This window comes from Grammomys surdaster, unplaced genomic scaffold, assembly GCF_004785775.1.
Source record: "Grammomys surdaster isolate TR1022 unplaced genomic scaffold, NIH_TR_1.0 184, whole genome shotgun sequence".
In the NCBI taxonomy this organism is placed as follows: Eukaryota; Metazoa; Chordata; class Mammalia; order Rodentia; family Muridae; genus Grammomys; species Grammomys surdaster.
In genome coordinates this window covers 1,215,504-1,230,974 of record NW_021604629.1, presented here as the reverse complement: position 1 = coordinate 1,230,974, position 15,471 = coordinate 1,215,504, and the positions used below count along the sequence as shown (strand labels likewise).

General features: G+C 41.0%; 1 protein-coding gene across 1 annotated transcript; it reads right to left on the bottom strand.

Annotated features, from left to right (window-relative positions):
- Nucleotides 1-14,157: 14,157 nt before the first annotated feature.
- Nucleotides 14,158-15,105, bottom strand: LOC114621726 (olfactory receptor 483-like). Its single transcript, XM_028768083.1, has one exon. It carries the CDS (start codon nt 15,103-15,105, stop codon nt 14,158-14,160), a length of 948 nt encoding a protein of 315 aa, XP_028623916.1.
- Nucleotides 15,106-15,471: the final 366 nt, after the last annotated feature.

Below are 15,471 nucleotides of genomic sequence, written 5' to 3'. Positions count from 1 at the left end.
CCCAGCCCAAAGGACCAGTCAGGGGAGGAAGGCTCTCCTGTACTTCTTTAATGGAGTTATTTCTGTCTGTCTTAAAGTCCTCTATCATCATCATGAGATGTTATTTTAATTCTGAATCTTGCTTTTCTGGTGTCATAGAGTGTCCAGGGCTTGTTGTGGTGGAAGAACTGGGTTCTGATGATGCCAAGTAACCTTGGCTTCTTCTGCTTATGTTCTTACACTTGCATTTAGCCATCTGGTTAACTCTAGGGCTACCTGCACTCACTGTCCCTGACTGGAGCCTGTCTTTTCAGTTATCTTGTTTGTGCCAGAACTCTTCAGAGTCCAGATGTCTCTGTGATCCTGAGTTCCTAGCTGGAAGAACTGCTGGAAATCAGGCCGCCGCTGGGATCCTACTCTGAGTACAGTGGTTTCTTCTCTGCTCTGGGTGCACTAGTTCCTCTTGGGTGGCTCAGGCTATGGTATCTTCACTGGAGCACAACATCTAAGTGTCTGCCCCCAGCCAAAAGGACCAAGCAAGAGGTGGAATAGGAATGGTATTCTGGAGGGGTGGGGTTTGGGTGGCTGATGGGTCCTGAGTGCCTCAGGCTTCCAGTTATAGCTCTGGGGAATAGGATAGTGGTAGAGGGTTCTTACCCGCCTCTCGGAGTGCAGTGGTTTCTCTAGGATGGTTCAGGATATGGTGTCTTCATGAAAGCAAACCAGTTAGGTCTTCTTGTAATTCTTTAACGGATTTTTGTGTTTCCTCTTTAAGGGCTTATACCTGTTTACCTGTGTTCTCCTGCATTTCTTTGAGGGAGCTATTTATGTCCTTCTTAAAGTCCTCTATCATCATCATGAGAAGTGATTTTAAATCTGAATCTTGCCTTTCTGGTGTGATAGGGTATTCAGGACTTGCTATGATGGCAGAACTGTGTTGTGATGATGCCAAATAATCTTAGTTTCTGATGCTTATGTTTTTGCACTTGCCTTTTGTCGGACTGTGTAAGGGTATCCTGGGTCATGGTTGAGCAGATACCTAGAACCCCAAGACTCTGCATGAGACTCTGTGTGAGACTCTGTGTGAGAACTGACAGGAGTTCAGTGCCCTCCAGAATCCAGGGTCCTGAAAAGCAGTCATGTCTTCTTAGAATTACATTGTTCAGTCACATAGGCCAGACTATAGGCCTCAGGCCTTAGGGATTTACATACTGATGAAGGCCAGAGGGCAGAGCAAATTAAGCATGCCTCCCCCAGGTCCTCCCCCAATCTTCCCCCTTTCTCCCTCCCTATATAACTCGGGACTGCCCTGAGTTCTGGGGGCTATGCCTAGATCCATCCACCATCTGCCATGACAATAAACCTTTCTGGAACCAAGGACTTCCTCGTGTCATTGGGGCCTGCCACCGCCAAAGCCTTCAGGCTGCTGGAACCATAGGGTTCCTCCCGAATGTGAGACCCGCTGCAGCATGGAAGCCCCTCTGGGCCCCCACCACTGTGGCAGTCTCTAAATTATCCCCACATTTTGGCACCCAACATGGGGCACAGACACCCACAGATTTCAAGAACCAGGCCACCCCAGTCTGCTATAGAACATAGCCGAGCTTCCCACCCTGCTTGTCCGGTGCTGTGAGAAATTGACTCAGTGAAGATTCCATGCTTCTCCAATGCTGACTAAAGCTACAGCTGCTTAATCTCTCACTTGGAGGATCTCTGTCTTCCAGCCACGAGGACCCACATTGTCAAACAAGCTGGCCAGGCTGCCGAGTCTGCTAAGCAAGTACAGTCTCTCCCACGGGTGCTGCTACGGTCTTTTTCGTCTTCCCCTATCCCTCTCCTTTTCTCGGCTGTGGGTTGTCCAGCGTGAACCCACATGTCCCTCTTAGTCCTGAGAGCCAAGGGCTTGAGACCAGTCAGTCCCTGGCTCCCTCAGAGCACAGGGATCCCCAATCCCTTTCATTTTTCTCAGCAGTGAGTTGTCCGACGTGAGCCCACATGCTCCTGTCTCGGTCCTGAGAACCAAGGACTTGAGACCAGTCAGTCTCCAGCCAACTTCTGGTCCAGAGATTCCCAGTCCAAGAGCTCTACAACCCTGTGGAACAAGAGTGAAAATTCCCCATGCTGAGTGGGGCCCCACCACGCTTGCCCGGTGTTACAGGAAATAAACTCAGCCAAGATCCCGTGTGCTCCTGTCATGCTGAGCTACAATCTCAGCCTATTGCATCATGAAATACACACAGACCCACAACACAACAGATATTCATGCCCGCGCGTGCCCACGCATGGGCCTACATCATTCCCTACAGGTGGTAGAATATTTGGACAAAGCCAACTCCAAGTGTACCCCCCACTGGCACCCGCCAAGAAACTCTCAATGGAACCGTGAGTAACCCCAGCCTAGTCCCCAAGACTAGGTGGGACTCTCTCTATCCTTTCTCCATCTTTCTTTCTCCATGTGTTTTGGGCCAACGTTTTCTCTTTGAATCTTAGCTACCACTAGCTCCTGCCTGGCTCAAAAGACTAGGTCTATCTCTCTCTCCCTCTTCTCCACATGTTCCCTACAAGATGGCGGACCTCCATTCTTTACCCCTCCCCCAAAAAATCTCTCATGGTCTGCCTGCCAAAAGGTTTACCCCTCCCCCAGAGGCCAGCCTTTCCCTCTCTGCCTGCTGGCTTCTCAAAAACAACAAAACTTCTTCCCTGAAAGCTGCTACACACTGCCTGCCAACAGAAGTTCTCCCCCCTCACCTCTAACTGAGAACAGCCGTTGGCTTCTCCCAAGAACTACTCTTTGCTGGCCTCCAGATGTCTCCCCTCCATGGCTCAGTCCTACACAGCCTTTCACTCCTTCTGACTCTGTTATCAAACTTCTTTCTGTTTCTCGCTTTAAACTTTTCTTCAAAGTTAGCCTTTCTTTTCTCTAAGAAAAACAAAGGGAGGAATGCCCTGGCTTCTAACAGGCCCCCTCCCCCACTGATTTTAAACCCTTCACTAATAATTTTCTCCCAAACAGAGATACCTACAGCAACGTTTGTGCTTTTCAACCAAAAATTTTTTGCTTTTGGTTTAAATGTCTCCTTTTCTCTCTAATACCCATGATATATTCCCAACATTTTTTTCAACTTTTAAAATTTCTTCAAGGTTTGAAAGTCATCTAAATCTACTTCCACAGGTTAAATCAACATGCTGACCACCACCTTTCAGCTTTTAATTAACAACTAATTTTCCTTCACAGACAAACTGTGGATGATTACCCCAGATATTATTAACACAATGTTTTCTCCTTCAGCCATCCAATTTCCTCAAACACCTTTGACTTTCCAAGAGTGACTTAATGCTCAATATCCAGATGCCTCTCCATCGGAGGTGCTGCTTCCCTGTGATTATATCCACAGATCCCACAGAGACAAGCTGCCTACACCTCGTCAGACCACAGACTCCAGAGATGAGCTGACGTCGAGACAGTGCCACCTTCTGGAACTTGCTAAGCTGCCTTCTCCCAGTCATCTCATCTGACTGAAGACCCAGAGATACTTGCTACCAACTGCAGATGAACTCTTGCCAAAGTCACATAGCTGAAGTGACATGTTAGTGAAGAAATCATAATGTCTATTTAGATTAATCAGATGTCATTACTCTCAAATTGTACAATACGTATTTAATTGATTCAATGATCCCTTACCTTCCCTACCTCCCCCCAACTCCCCTTACCCTGTGACTTGATTGTGCTAATCCCTCTGACCTACATAGTGCTTTCTTCCGGCTTCCTCATCCAATATTTTCACAGTGACCCCCCTTTTTTAAAAAGTAAAGGGGAGGAGATGTGGGACTGTGTAAGGGTATCCTGGGTCATGGTTGAACAGGTACCTAGAACCCTGAGACTCTGCGTGAGACTCTGCATGAGAACCAACAGGAGTTCGGCGCCCTCAAGAATCCAGGGTCCTGAAAAGCAGTCATGTCTTCTTAGAATTACATTGTTCAGTCACATAGGCCTCAGGCCTTAGGGATGTACATACTAATGAAGGCCAGAGGGCAGAGCAAATTAAGCATGCCTCTCCCAGATCCTCCCCCAATCTTCCCCCTTTCTCCCTCCCTATATAACTCGGGACTGCCCTGAGTTCTGGGGGGTATGCCTAGATCCATCAGCCATCTGCCATGACAATAAACCTTTCTGGAACCAAGGACTTCCTCATGTCATTGGGGCCTGCCACCGCCAAAGCCTTCAGGCTGCTGGAACCATAGGGTTCCTCCCGAATGTGGGACCCGCCACAGCATGGAATCCCCTCTGGACCCCCACCTCTGTGGCGGTCTCTAAATTTTCCCCACAGCCTTTCCCCATCTAGTTATCTTTAGTGCTACCTGCACTCACTGTCTCTGACTGGAGCCTGTATTTCCAGTTTTCTTGGTTGTATGAGAACTCTTCAGAGTCCAGCTATCTGTGATCCTCTAATCCTGAGATACTGGGTGTGGGAGCTCCTGGGAGTCAGAGTGCCTCTGGAATCCTGAAATCCTGGTGTGACCAATCCCCTGAGAACCTGTGATCTTATGTTTCTAGGTGTGTTAGAGTTCCCGGGAGTCCAGCCTCCTCTGGATTTTGTGGGATTGGGTGCAGAGCTGACATTCGAGGTCTGCTTGGGGCACAGATACAGACCAGAAGGCCCCACTCAAATTCTTGATAACTTTGTGGATTTCTTTTAATTGGATCTAATTCCCTTAATTTAGCTAGTTAAAAAAAATGTAGGGTTTCTAAAGGACTTTGAGTGCCATTTTGCAGTCTGATCAAAGGGTGGTGCTGTAGGTTTTAGATTGGACTGACCTAAAGATGATTTTCAAAAGTTTCTCTAATTTTTGTTTTGTTTATGTTAGTTGTAACTTAGAATCTATTTTTTTTCAGCACTTTTCTTATTTAAGTCTACTTTATTCTGACCTCTATTAAGGAGAATATACAAAATTACAGTAATAACCAAAACCATAATTATGTCTATGCTGATAATCAAAACAAAATTGAATGGAGTACAAGTTCCCTTGTCATTGTATTCTCCATTTTTTTAACACAGAAAATATTTTCTTTTTAAACTTTCTCTCCTTCCTTCAGAAACTTCACATTATTATTTTCAAACTAAATATTTTTTTTCTACAATGGCCTATACTCAGTTTCTTTTGTTTCTCCAACACCTAGAACAATTCAAACATACCTTACCTAATCAATGTCTGTGCTCTGGACTTGGATAGCACATGGCTATGGTCGGTGGCTCCACTCCCTAGAGTCAGTCCAACTTTCTGCCTTCTGCTGACACTGGCTGCAGCCACTGTTGGATAACTCACTCCAATCCTCTTTGCCTGCCACTCTGCATGGCTGCAGGCTTTTATCACAGGCACCTGCCAACTGCTCCCCCTACCCTCTACAGCTTTGGGAAAGTGGTAGGCCCGCAGCCGCAATGGGTAAGGGCTGTGGATGAGGCAGGCCTGGGCTGGGAGGTAGATGTGCCCTCTGTAAATGTCAGAACCTGGCACAGAGACCTCAGTGAAGTTCTGGGAAGTGTTTCCCTTGGGCCACAGAGTGCAGAAGATAGAGCCAAGTTGGGCCTAGCCTCTTTATCCAGCAGTAGGGCATTGGAAGGGTGTGGCTAAAGACAGCGGTGGCCAGGCTTGCAACGATGGCCTAGTCTGGGATACTGTGGTGCCAGCTGCTGGGCACTGCTCAGTACATTCCACCTTTCCTGGCTCTGGGGCTCAGCATATCCCCTGCTCACTGCCATTTTGGGCTTGCCCACTCCCTGTCTCAGACCTTTGCTCACAGAGTAACATGCTGCCCAACCTTCAGTGTTCCATGAGAGCCCTTAAAGAAGTCCCACCTCCCATCAAAAAGCATGTAGGCTTTTCAGAGAAGCATGTGACTGATAGGAAAATGTTTTCCCAGCATTTCACCAAGTATTTTTTTGCCCAATACCTGGATCTATTGTCCTAAGCTTGAATAAATATGCCCTCACATTGAACACCAAATATCAGATATCACCAAATATCAGGTCTTGGACCTGCCAGTTCCTGAATAATTACATGGAGACTGATTATTACTTTATAAATCATAGGCACTATAGTAAGGCTACCCCTAAGCTGGCTCTGACTTAATTAACTTGATAACTCCAACCAACATATGCTATGTGACGATCACTTCTCTCTCAGTCTAGCACACCAGGTCTCTTCCATGACAAACCTGTGAATCCCTCCTCTATTTCTTCCCATAGTTCTTATCTCTGCCTAGAAGTCCTGACTTTCCTCTCCAACCTCAGTTACTGGCTGCCAAATCTTTACTAAAGCAATCAGGAAGTGATGGAGGTATATGTTTACAAAATACTGTGGCAGGTGATGATCCATAAAAATAACAAATCCAAATTCCAGGCAGTACTTAACTCTGCAGAAATTAGCATTTGAATAATACAAAGACAACATTTACATGGTGCACAAAAAGACTACCCAAACATGCAAACACTCCTATTGGCTTTTGCTCCACTTTGCCTCTCCATTGAGACCTAAAAGTCTAGATCTCTGAGTGACATAATAGCTGACTGACTTTGGTCAGTAGTTGTGACCCTCCTTTGTTTTTTTCTTGATCCATCAGCCACCTGTGATGAATAGTGGCTATAAAAGTGTGAGTATAAGCTAACTAAATAGTGGTTTTCCCCTCTGATTTCATAGTTTCAGTTGCATAAACTTGGCAAAAGATTTGCCACAAACCATTCACATTGCCTTAGAGAAGCTGGGAAAGAATGGTCCGGGTTTAAGAGGCTTTGGAGTGATTATCTTGTCTAGATAGGCTTTTCACAGGCGTCAATAGCTAACACTAATGAACTAGTTCTGTTCTTTTCAAAATTTTTTGAGCTAATAAATATTCATCTGAAGATCCATTAATCTCACACGTACGTTTTAGACACAAAATTTTTTGAAGCTAAATTTCAAAGAAAATTTCATGAAGTAGATCCATCTCACTAATTTTATGGTGGAATACTATACACCAAGACCGCTGACTATACTACTTGGTTAAGGAACATGTTTACACTAATATGGAGGGGATGACAGCAGGAGTCTGTGTGATGGTGAGAGAGACGAGAAGGCAAGTGTCAACATGATACATCCTCTGTGGCTATTGCTATTTGCCCCTTTGAGATAAAGTCCATGGACATATACGTGGACTTTGGAACAAGGTAGCTCATTAAGCTTCTATCTAGTACTTAACTAATATTTCTTATGGAAAAATATAATAAAATATCTCACAAAAATTAATTCTAAGTTTACTAGTTTCAATCCTTTGTCGTTTTTAAAACAAAATCCCAAATGTTCAATTTATCAAATGAAGACTCAGAAGCCAAATACTGTGGTGAAAGTCTGCTAGCTCAGAGAGGCAGAGGATACACCCAGCTGATCATCCTACTCCACTGACTTCCAAGAAGGAAAAGGCTCCTTCTCAAATATTCTGCAACATTTCCCTCTTTTGTCTACATAACAAATTTTTTCTCTAACATCAACAAACTATATACTGTCTGGTTAGAATTACATTCACAATGTCCAGTCCATTTGTATTTGACAGCCTTGGAGAAAGTACTCTATCATCTATCCTATCTTGGTTAGTACAAAGTTCTTTACTTAAATAATTTTCTACCATAACTTGCAATTATTAACCTAAAAACATCCTTATGGACTTTAAAATATTTTCTTCATTTTTAATTTTATTTTTTAACAACTTAAGCTTAACTGGGAGACAGTAATTATCTAGCATTCAGGCAAATCAGAGACCTGAGAAGGATAAATATTACTTGAATAAACAGGAAAATCAAAGAAAAAATCTTCAAAAACTATAGAAATGGCAGAGACTGCTGCCTGCCTGTACAGTCACCCAAGAGTACTCAGCAACATTAAAACATCCATCTTTTCAGCCTACTGGCCCAGAATATCTGAGAAATTTGCCAATGAAGCAGGAATTATGAAGAACTTCTCTATCTTGTCTTGGCATAGTTCAATAGTTGACATTATATGTTCTACTTGCCCACAGTTTGGACTGCATATTGTCATCAGTTGAAGCAAGGACAATTTTTTTTCTTTGTCCCATGGCTAGCTTTGACACATTTGAAGCAAGCTTAATATGGAGGTTCTTCAAAGATGATTGTCTTCTTTAAAGTAGTATACGGTGCTGCCAGGAGCTGACTTGTTTCACTGAAGGAAAAAAAAAAAACCTTAGATTAGTGAAACATCTGTGAATGCCATATTCTACAAATCTCTGTTTTGAAGACCATCTAACGATCTCAGTATATTTCAATAGGCAAGCTATTTACTATCTGATTAACTTATAAGACATCTGCTATTAACTAGACTAGTACCTAACAAAAACAAAAGTTTGATTGACTATTAACGTGCATTTCTTAATTATACTAAATTTGTAGAAGTTGGATCTAAAGGAACTAAAACTTCACATTGAATTGTTAAGATTTACATAGGTATAATATCTTAAAGGGAGTTGATACATAGTATGTTGTAATCAAAATATAACCTCAGTTTTGCATCAATATACAAAGATCTGTAAGAGCATATTCAATAATCTACCCTTTTTTATTATTATTCCTATATCCCCATTTTTGTCTAAATAAAAATGAAAGATTTTAAGTATAACACAGTAAAACTAATTATGGTAATAAAGCTATTCCTGTCAAGGTTTCCACAATGACCAGCTTAGTTGTATTTGACAATCTTAGGATTTAACATTTTTTATCTGTTTATATCAGTCTCATATGAACTCATTAATTTGAATGTCCTGAGCAGTTTGTAATCTAAACCTGATCTTTGGATGGTGTTTGTCAGCATAGTGGCAATCCTGGCCAGGTAGAATATAGTAGTCAACCCAAAGGTGTCAATAGTTTGCACAGAATTTGGCAGCAGAGGTGATGTGGGGTAATTTTTCCCAGTGTTAGCTTTACAACAATACAGGTTAATTCTTCATTGCTGGTTCCATCATCTTCTTAAAAACCTAAGCTTACAAGGTTACTCTTAGGAATTGTAGGAAAACTAAACTATTAAATATCATATTTGGAAGATCTCAGAAAGGTTTGAGTACCACAAGCTATTAAGTACATTCATGGCACACAAATTTTTTCCTTGTTTCTTGCTTCAGGCTCAAACTTGAAAACACATACAGAAAGCTAGATGAAGCTTATTTAGAGAATTAGTTAGTACTTGGTGTGACTACTAGTATCATGACAGAAAGTTTGTATATACATGAAAATAGACCAGAAAAGAAAACCATCCTACTACATAATAACCAAAACACTAAAAGTAAAGAACAACAACAAAAGAATATTTAAAACTTTAAGGGGAAAAGGCCAAGTAACATGTAAAGGCAGATCTATCAGAATTGCACCAGACTTCTCAACAGAGGCTCTAAAAGCCAGAGGATCCTGAACAAATGTCATGCAAAAGACACAGATGCCAATGCAGACTACTATACCCAGCAAAACTCTCAATCACAATAAATAGAAAAAACAAGGTATTTCAAGATAAACCCAAATTTAAACAATATCTTTCCATGAATCCAGCCCTACAATAGACACTAGAAGCAAAACTCCAAATCAAGAAGGGAAACTACACCAAAGAAAACATAAGAAATTAATTATCTCACAGTAAAATCAAAAGAAGAGAATAAATAAGCATTGTTAACACTAACTATGGGACTTCCTAGAGATTCTCCCCTCCCCACTGCCTCAGGCTGCTGCAGATTTCCATTCACTCTCCTGGCCTTCTGAGCCTCTATCCTATCTCTCCTGCACCTGATACTTCTGTCCCATTCCCCTCTCCCTCCCCTGATGTTCTCCCCCTCTCTCTGCCTCCTAAAACTAATTTATTCCATCTTCTAAGTGAGATTCAAGCATACTTATTTGGGCCTGGGTTTTTTTTACACTCTCTTTCTGTTTAATAAGCATCTCTTTAAAATATAATTGGCTCTTTCTATAACTGCTTGTCCTGTCAGATTGTGTGATATACCAATAAATGCTTTATATTGTAATATACAGATAATTGTTTCATCATATTGAATACATATGAGGGAGCATTATCAATTTTATTTTGTGCAGGTATCCCCACAATTCCCATTATTTCCATTACCTGTTTAGTTATACAATCAGTCTTTTCAGAACTTAAAGCAGACGCACATTGAAACCCTGAGTACATGTCAATAGTATGATGTATATTCCCTTGTTCTAAATTCTGCGAAATGGAAAACATCCATCTGCCAGATGTCATTTTTTGGTACCCCTTGGGTTACTACCAGCAGGTAACAGAATTTGGTTGTATAGATAATATGTAGGACTTTTTTATTATTTCTTTGACTTGATGCCAAGTGCTGGAAATTTTTTCTTTAAACTCTTCCCATTAATATGATGTTTCTTATGAAATTGTGAGGCTTATAACACATTTTCTATTAGTAATTGATCGATTCTGTCATTCCCTTGAGCTAATGGATCCAGAAAAACATTTGTGAGACCAAATCTGAGTAATATATAATAGATGGTTTCTATTTATGATGACAATTGTATAAATACCAAAGATAATCCTGAGTTACCAGGTACAAATTCAGCAGGCTCTATATACAAAACAACTCTTTCTGCACATAGAGAATAAGTAATTATATTAAGAGATTCAGGGTAAAGATACAATTCACATACCACATGATGTTCAAGAAGAAGGAAGACCAGTGTGTGGGTGCTTCAGTCCTTCTTAGAAAGGGGAACAATGACAAAAGAGAGGTAATCTCACAAAAAGTAGAAGAAGCTATTACTAATCGATATATCATATAGCCTGATTAGTTGTCAGCAGTGACATAACAGTTCTTTGAAAAAGATTATTAATATAGATTTATATATCTTTAAGTAATGTCTTCATGACTCTCTGAGTCTGGAAGGAGTGACTGTTGGCACTTCTGCCCTGATTTTACAAGAACTCTGAAAAATTGGCTTTAAAAACAAAAGAGGGGGAATGATACCCCCAGAAGGAGTCCCCCTGAAATACTCTCCATCATGCCTTGTTCACTTTTATCTCTCTAAAGCTGAAAGCTCATGGCAAATCTGCTGCTGACTGCCTCTGGCACCACCGAGACCAACAAAAACTTTGCCACAGATATGGGGAAGAACCCTCTTACCCTTAAAGGGAATGGCCCAGACCCAGTTCCCTTATGGGGCCGAGGATTGACATGCTTGTTTGATACCACAGAAGGCACAGCTAACCGGCTACCAAAAAGATTAATGAAATAAATAGTACCCCCACAAAGCCAGGCCCAACCATAAATATGATGAATAACAATTTACATCCAGGGAAGAGAAATCTCCCTGAGAATTCCCTTCTTTTTCCTTTCCAGGTAAAAATGAATCACCCGTGATGTCTGCTGTTAGAAGTTCTAATCCAGAAGCTGGCCTCCGAAATTATACTACTCAGACGTTTGAAGGGCCACTGACAAGAACATCAAACAGCTAGAGATTGACATCACTAATCTGAAGAAATCCCTCGTTTCACTGTCTGAAGAGACCTTCTAAAATTGCAAAGATCCTTATTGGACTTGCTTTACTCTAGTACAATAGAAAAGACTGTATACAGCTCTTGACTGTGCACAGCTCTTAAAGAAGAAGGTTGCCTTTACATAGACAAGACAAGGAGGGTTAAAGAGAGCATTAAACAGGTAGTGAAGGCCCTGAGAAAAATCAGAGAGAAAAAGAGACAGATGAATGCTGGTACAAGAATTGGTTTGCAGCCTCTCCATGGTTGTAAACCCTATTTCCTCCCATCTTGGGACCATTATTTGGGTTCTTTTTGCTTTTTTCTGCTGGTCCCTGGGCCTCAAATAGGCTGACTAACTTTGTGAAACAACAGATAAATAATTTGGTAGCAAAGCCTATTCAGTTACACTATCATAAGTTAGCTATGGAGGACCACGAGATTCAAGATGAGGTTGTTACTTTATACAGGGTGTTTCCAAAACCCATCTCCACCCAACCTAAAAGGGGGGACTTCTGCCCCTAGACCAAGCAGAGAGGGGCCACCCAGAACCCCCTCTGTCAGGCGATCTGAATTCTTGCTTAGGCTGCGAGGCTAAGCACTGCAAGGGAATACAAAAAAAAAAAGGTGAAAATATCTCTCTGGGTTCCCTGAGGGACAAGCCTGACTGCATAGGGGTTGATGTCAAAAGTATTCCCTCTCCAGGAAAAACACATCGGGATGGGTATGGCCCTCATGCCTCACTGAACAACGACAGGGGGACTGGAGCTATTACAATGTCCCCTTCAAATACTGGAGGTCATGCCTCTATCCCTGCCTTCCCAAGTTTAGAATTGCCACAGCCCTTCTATACTTAGAGAAGGGAGGAGATGTCAGAGGCAGCCCTGCTTACACACCGTAGGCCTAAAATCAGCCATAGGCCTAAAATCAGCAATAGGCCTGTCATACATGTATACTAACACCAAGTCTTGGGTCTCAGTGGAAAAACATTGAAACAGATGGCTATAAGCTAATGTAAACAGGCAGCTTTTATCGAAATCAACAAGCCTGAGTAGTCATAGACCTTGTAAATCGGTAGCCTGGGCAGACAATACCAACTTAGATAAGGACAAGCGAGTCATAGGTAGAGTCATAGTGAATTGTCCCCCTGAACCTTCACCTAGCCGATACCCGGTTCTGAAGATATCTGTATTCCCCCTGAACACCCACACTCCAGTGTCATTCCCTTCCCCACATCCTGCCTTTCTGTGTTTATAACCCCTGTGTGAATTAATTACGATTTGAGAAAAAAATAAAAAAATAATAATAAAAAGAAATTCCCATGGGGCAAGTAATATTAGAGTAAGAAAATGAGAAGGTATTGTAAATATGGAGAGTAGGCAAAAAGTTTTCAGTTGGAAAACAGCAAATGCATTCATCTTTATAACCTAAAGAGATCACAAGTCAGGTTAATTTAAGAAAAAGTTTATGAAGAACGGTAGAAAATCTGGATTATATTCTGAATGGAATGGAAGGTATTAAAATATTTCAATAGTAACATAATATGAAAATGTTTTTAAATAGTGTGTGTTATATAGACAATTTGTTTTATGAACCTTACAAACTACAATAACTACCAAAAAATGAAAGACATGCCTAATGGTGCTGTAGCGGTGCTGATGTCATGAGAGTAAGAAACCACCTTCTGAATAGATATAAGACTAACTGCAGGTGATGAAACTCACACCTACCAGCACTCTCAGGGCCAAAACCTGTGCTAGTCAGGTCTAAGGCCCCAGCAAAGAATCAACAACCATTATACTACTAAATGGATGTAGCATTAAACCAGTTTTTACTGATTGATCATTATACCCATAGATAGCACACCTCCCAACCTTCATCAGAGAAACACCTGGTAATTAACACAGAACTGCTCAATTTTCAGAGAATTAGAGACCACTGTGGAAGGCCCAGCAATAAATGGGAGATCTAGTTCATTACCCTCTCATCTACATGTACAATCTTAATTGTCAAGGAGTAGGTAAAAAGATTACAAGAGACAGAGGTGGTGGATCACTACAAAGAGATCTTTGGATGAATATAAAGAAACCCTTCTTTTAGACACAACAGAATGTTTGTAGATATGAACTCATGGTACCTCTGTCAGTATGTATGAGATAAAACTAGACAAATTCAAACATGATGATTGGAAATAAGCATGAATTGCACCTCTAGCTGAAGTATAATTAATATTTGATAGCTGACAGGAGAAGAAATAATTGTTTCAAAGGTAAAATTAGTGTAAGAATAAAGACATTTATTGGGAAGATAACTGCTCTGGAGGATGCCTAGACACCAGAGTATACACAGACAGCATAGGTATTATTAGACAGAAGAAAATAACATGAAATTGGGAGACACAACTACAGGACTGAGTGGAGTTGGGGAGAGAGGGTGAAAATAATGCAAATACTTTGTATAAAATTCTCAAAGAGAGATTTAAAACTACAAATGGGAAAATGTAATAAAAAATACCTATATATTCTGGAAGGAAAATGAAATGAGAGTGGAAAGGATTATTGTTAAGGCTAATAACCAATCCTGAGATGTTTGTTTTATTCATCTGCATAATAACAATCATTATATTGTAATACAAAACGACAGATTATTCTAAAAGAATGTTTTAATACCAAGCTGTGTCTTTAGAGCACTTTTAATCTCATTATTACTGAGGCTGTATATGATGGGGTTCAACATGGGGATCATCATCATGTAGAACACAGACACCACCTTGTTCTGGTCTGTGGAGTAGCTGGACTTGGGCATCACATAAATGAGGGTGACAGTTCCATAATAGAGAGTGACTGCAGTAAGGTGTGAGGTGCAGGTGGAGAAGGCCTTATGTCGACCATTGGTGGAATGCATCTTCAGGATGGTGATGAGGATGCAGGAATAGGAGATGGCTATGACAAACCCTGTGATAATAGCAATGAAGCCAGCAGAAAATGAGATAAGAAGTACAGAGACACTAACATCAGAACAGGAGAGTTCCACCAAAGGAGCAAAATCACAGAAAAAATGATTGATTATATTTGGTCCACAGAAAAGAAAAAAGAAAAAGTAAACCATGATGATGAGGGAAGCATTAAGAAAACCCCCTATATAAGATCCCACAACCAACTGGATACAGACTTGTGTGGACATTTTGGTGGAATAAAGCAGTGGGTTGCAGATTGCCATGAAACGATCATAAGCCATGGCAGCCAGAAGGAAGCATTCAACAGAAGCAATGAAATCAGCTGTGCCAAGCTGGATGCCACATCCAGTGTAGGAGATACTGCTTTTCTCCAGCAGGAAGTTGACAAGCATATTGGGTGTGACAGAAGATGAAATGCCTATGTCAACAAAAGCCAAGTGGCTGAGAAAAAAGAACATGGGGTGATGGAGCTGGGAAGAGACTCTGATGAGAAGGATGGTGCTGAAGTTCCCAGACACAGTCACCAGGTAGATGCACAGGATGATGGTGAAGAGGATGATTCTAAGGACAGGGTCATCTGTTAATCCCAATAAAATAAACTCTGTCACTGCAGTGTGGTTCCTATCCCAAAGAAATGTCATGAAACAGTGTAGTTTCTGCCTAATCAAGGCTGATATAGAGAAAGAATAAGAAGTGATCTATTAATATTTCACTTCATTTCAATTAATACAAACATAGAAACCATGACACACCAATATATTATTCCAAAAATTGAACCTGGTGTTTTAATCATGGTTTTCATTGTTTATCTATTTGTATGAATTAAGGCCTTGAAAAGTATATAAGCAGAAATCCTAGAAATTGATTATAAATAATAATTAAGTTTTATTTATATTTATTTAAAATAAAACATACTTAGTTGTCACTAAAGATAAATTTTTAAACCATTAGACTTTGCCTGGCATGGTGTTTTTTCAAGTGAAGTTTCTTGCTACTGAGCTGATACC

Bases quoted from the DNA above. Each gene is read 5' to 3' on its own strand.
- LOC114621726 (XM_028768083.1), bottom strand. From the start codon at position 15,105: ATGACATTTCTTTGGGATAGGAACCACACTGCAGTGACAGAGTTTATT.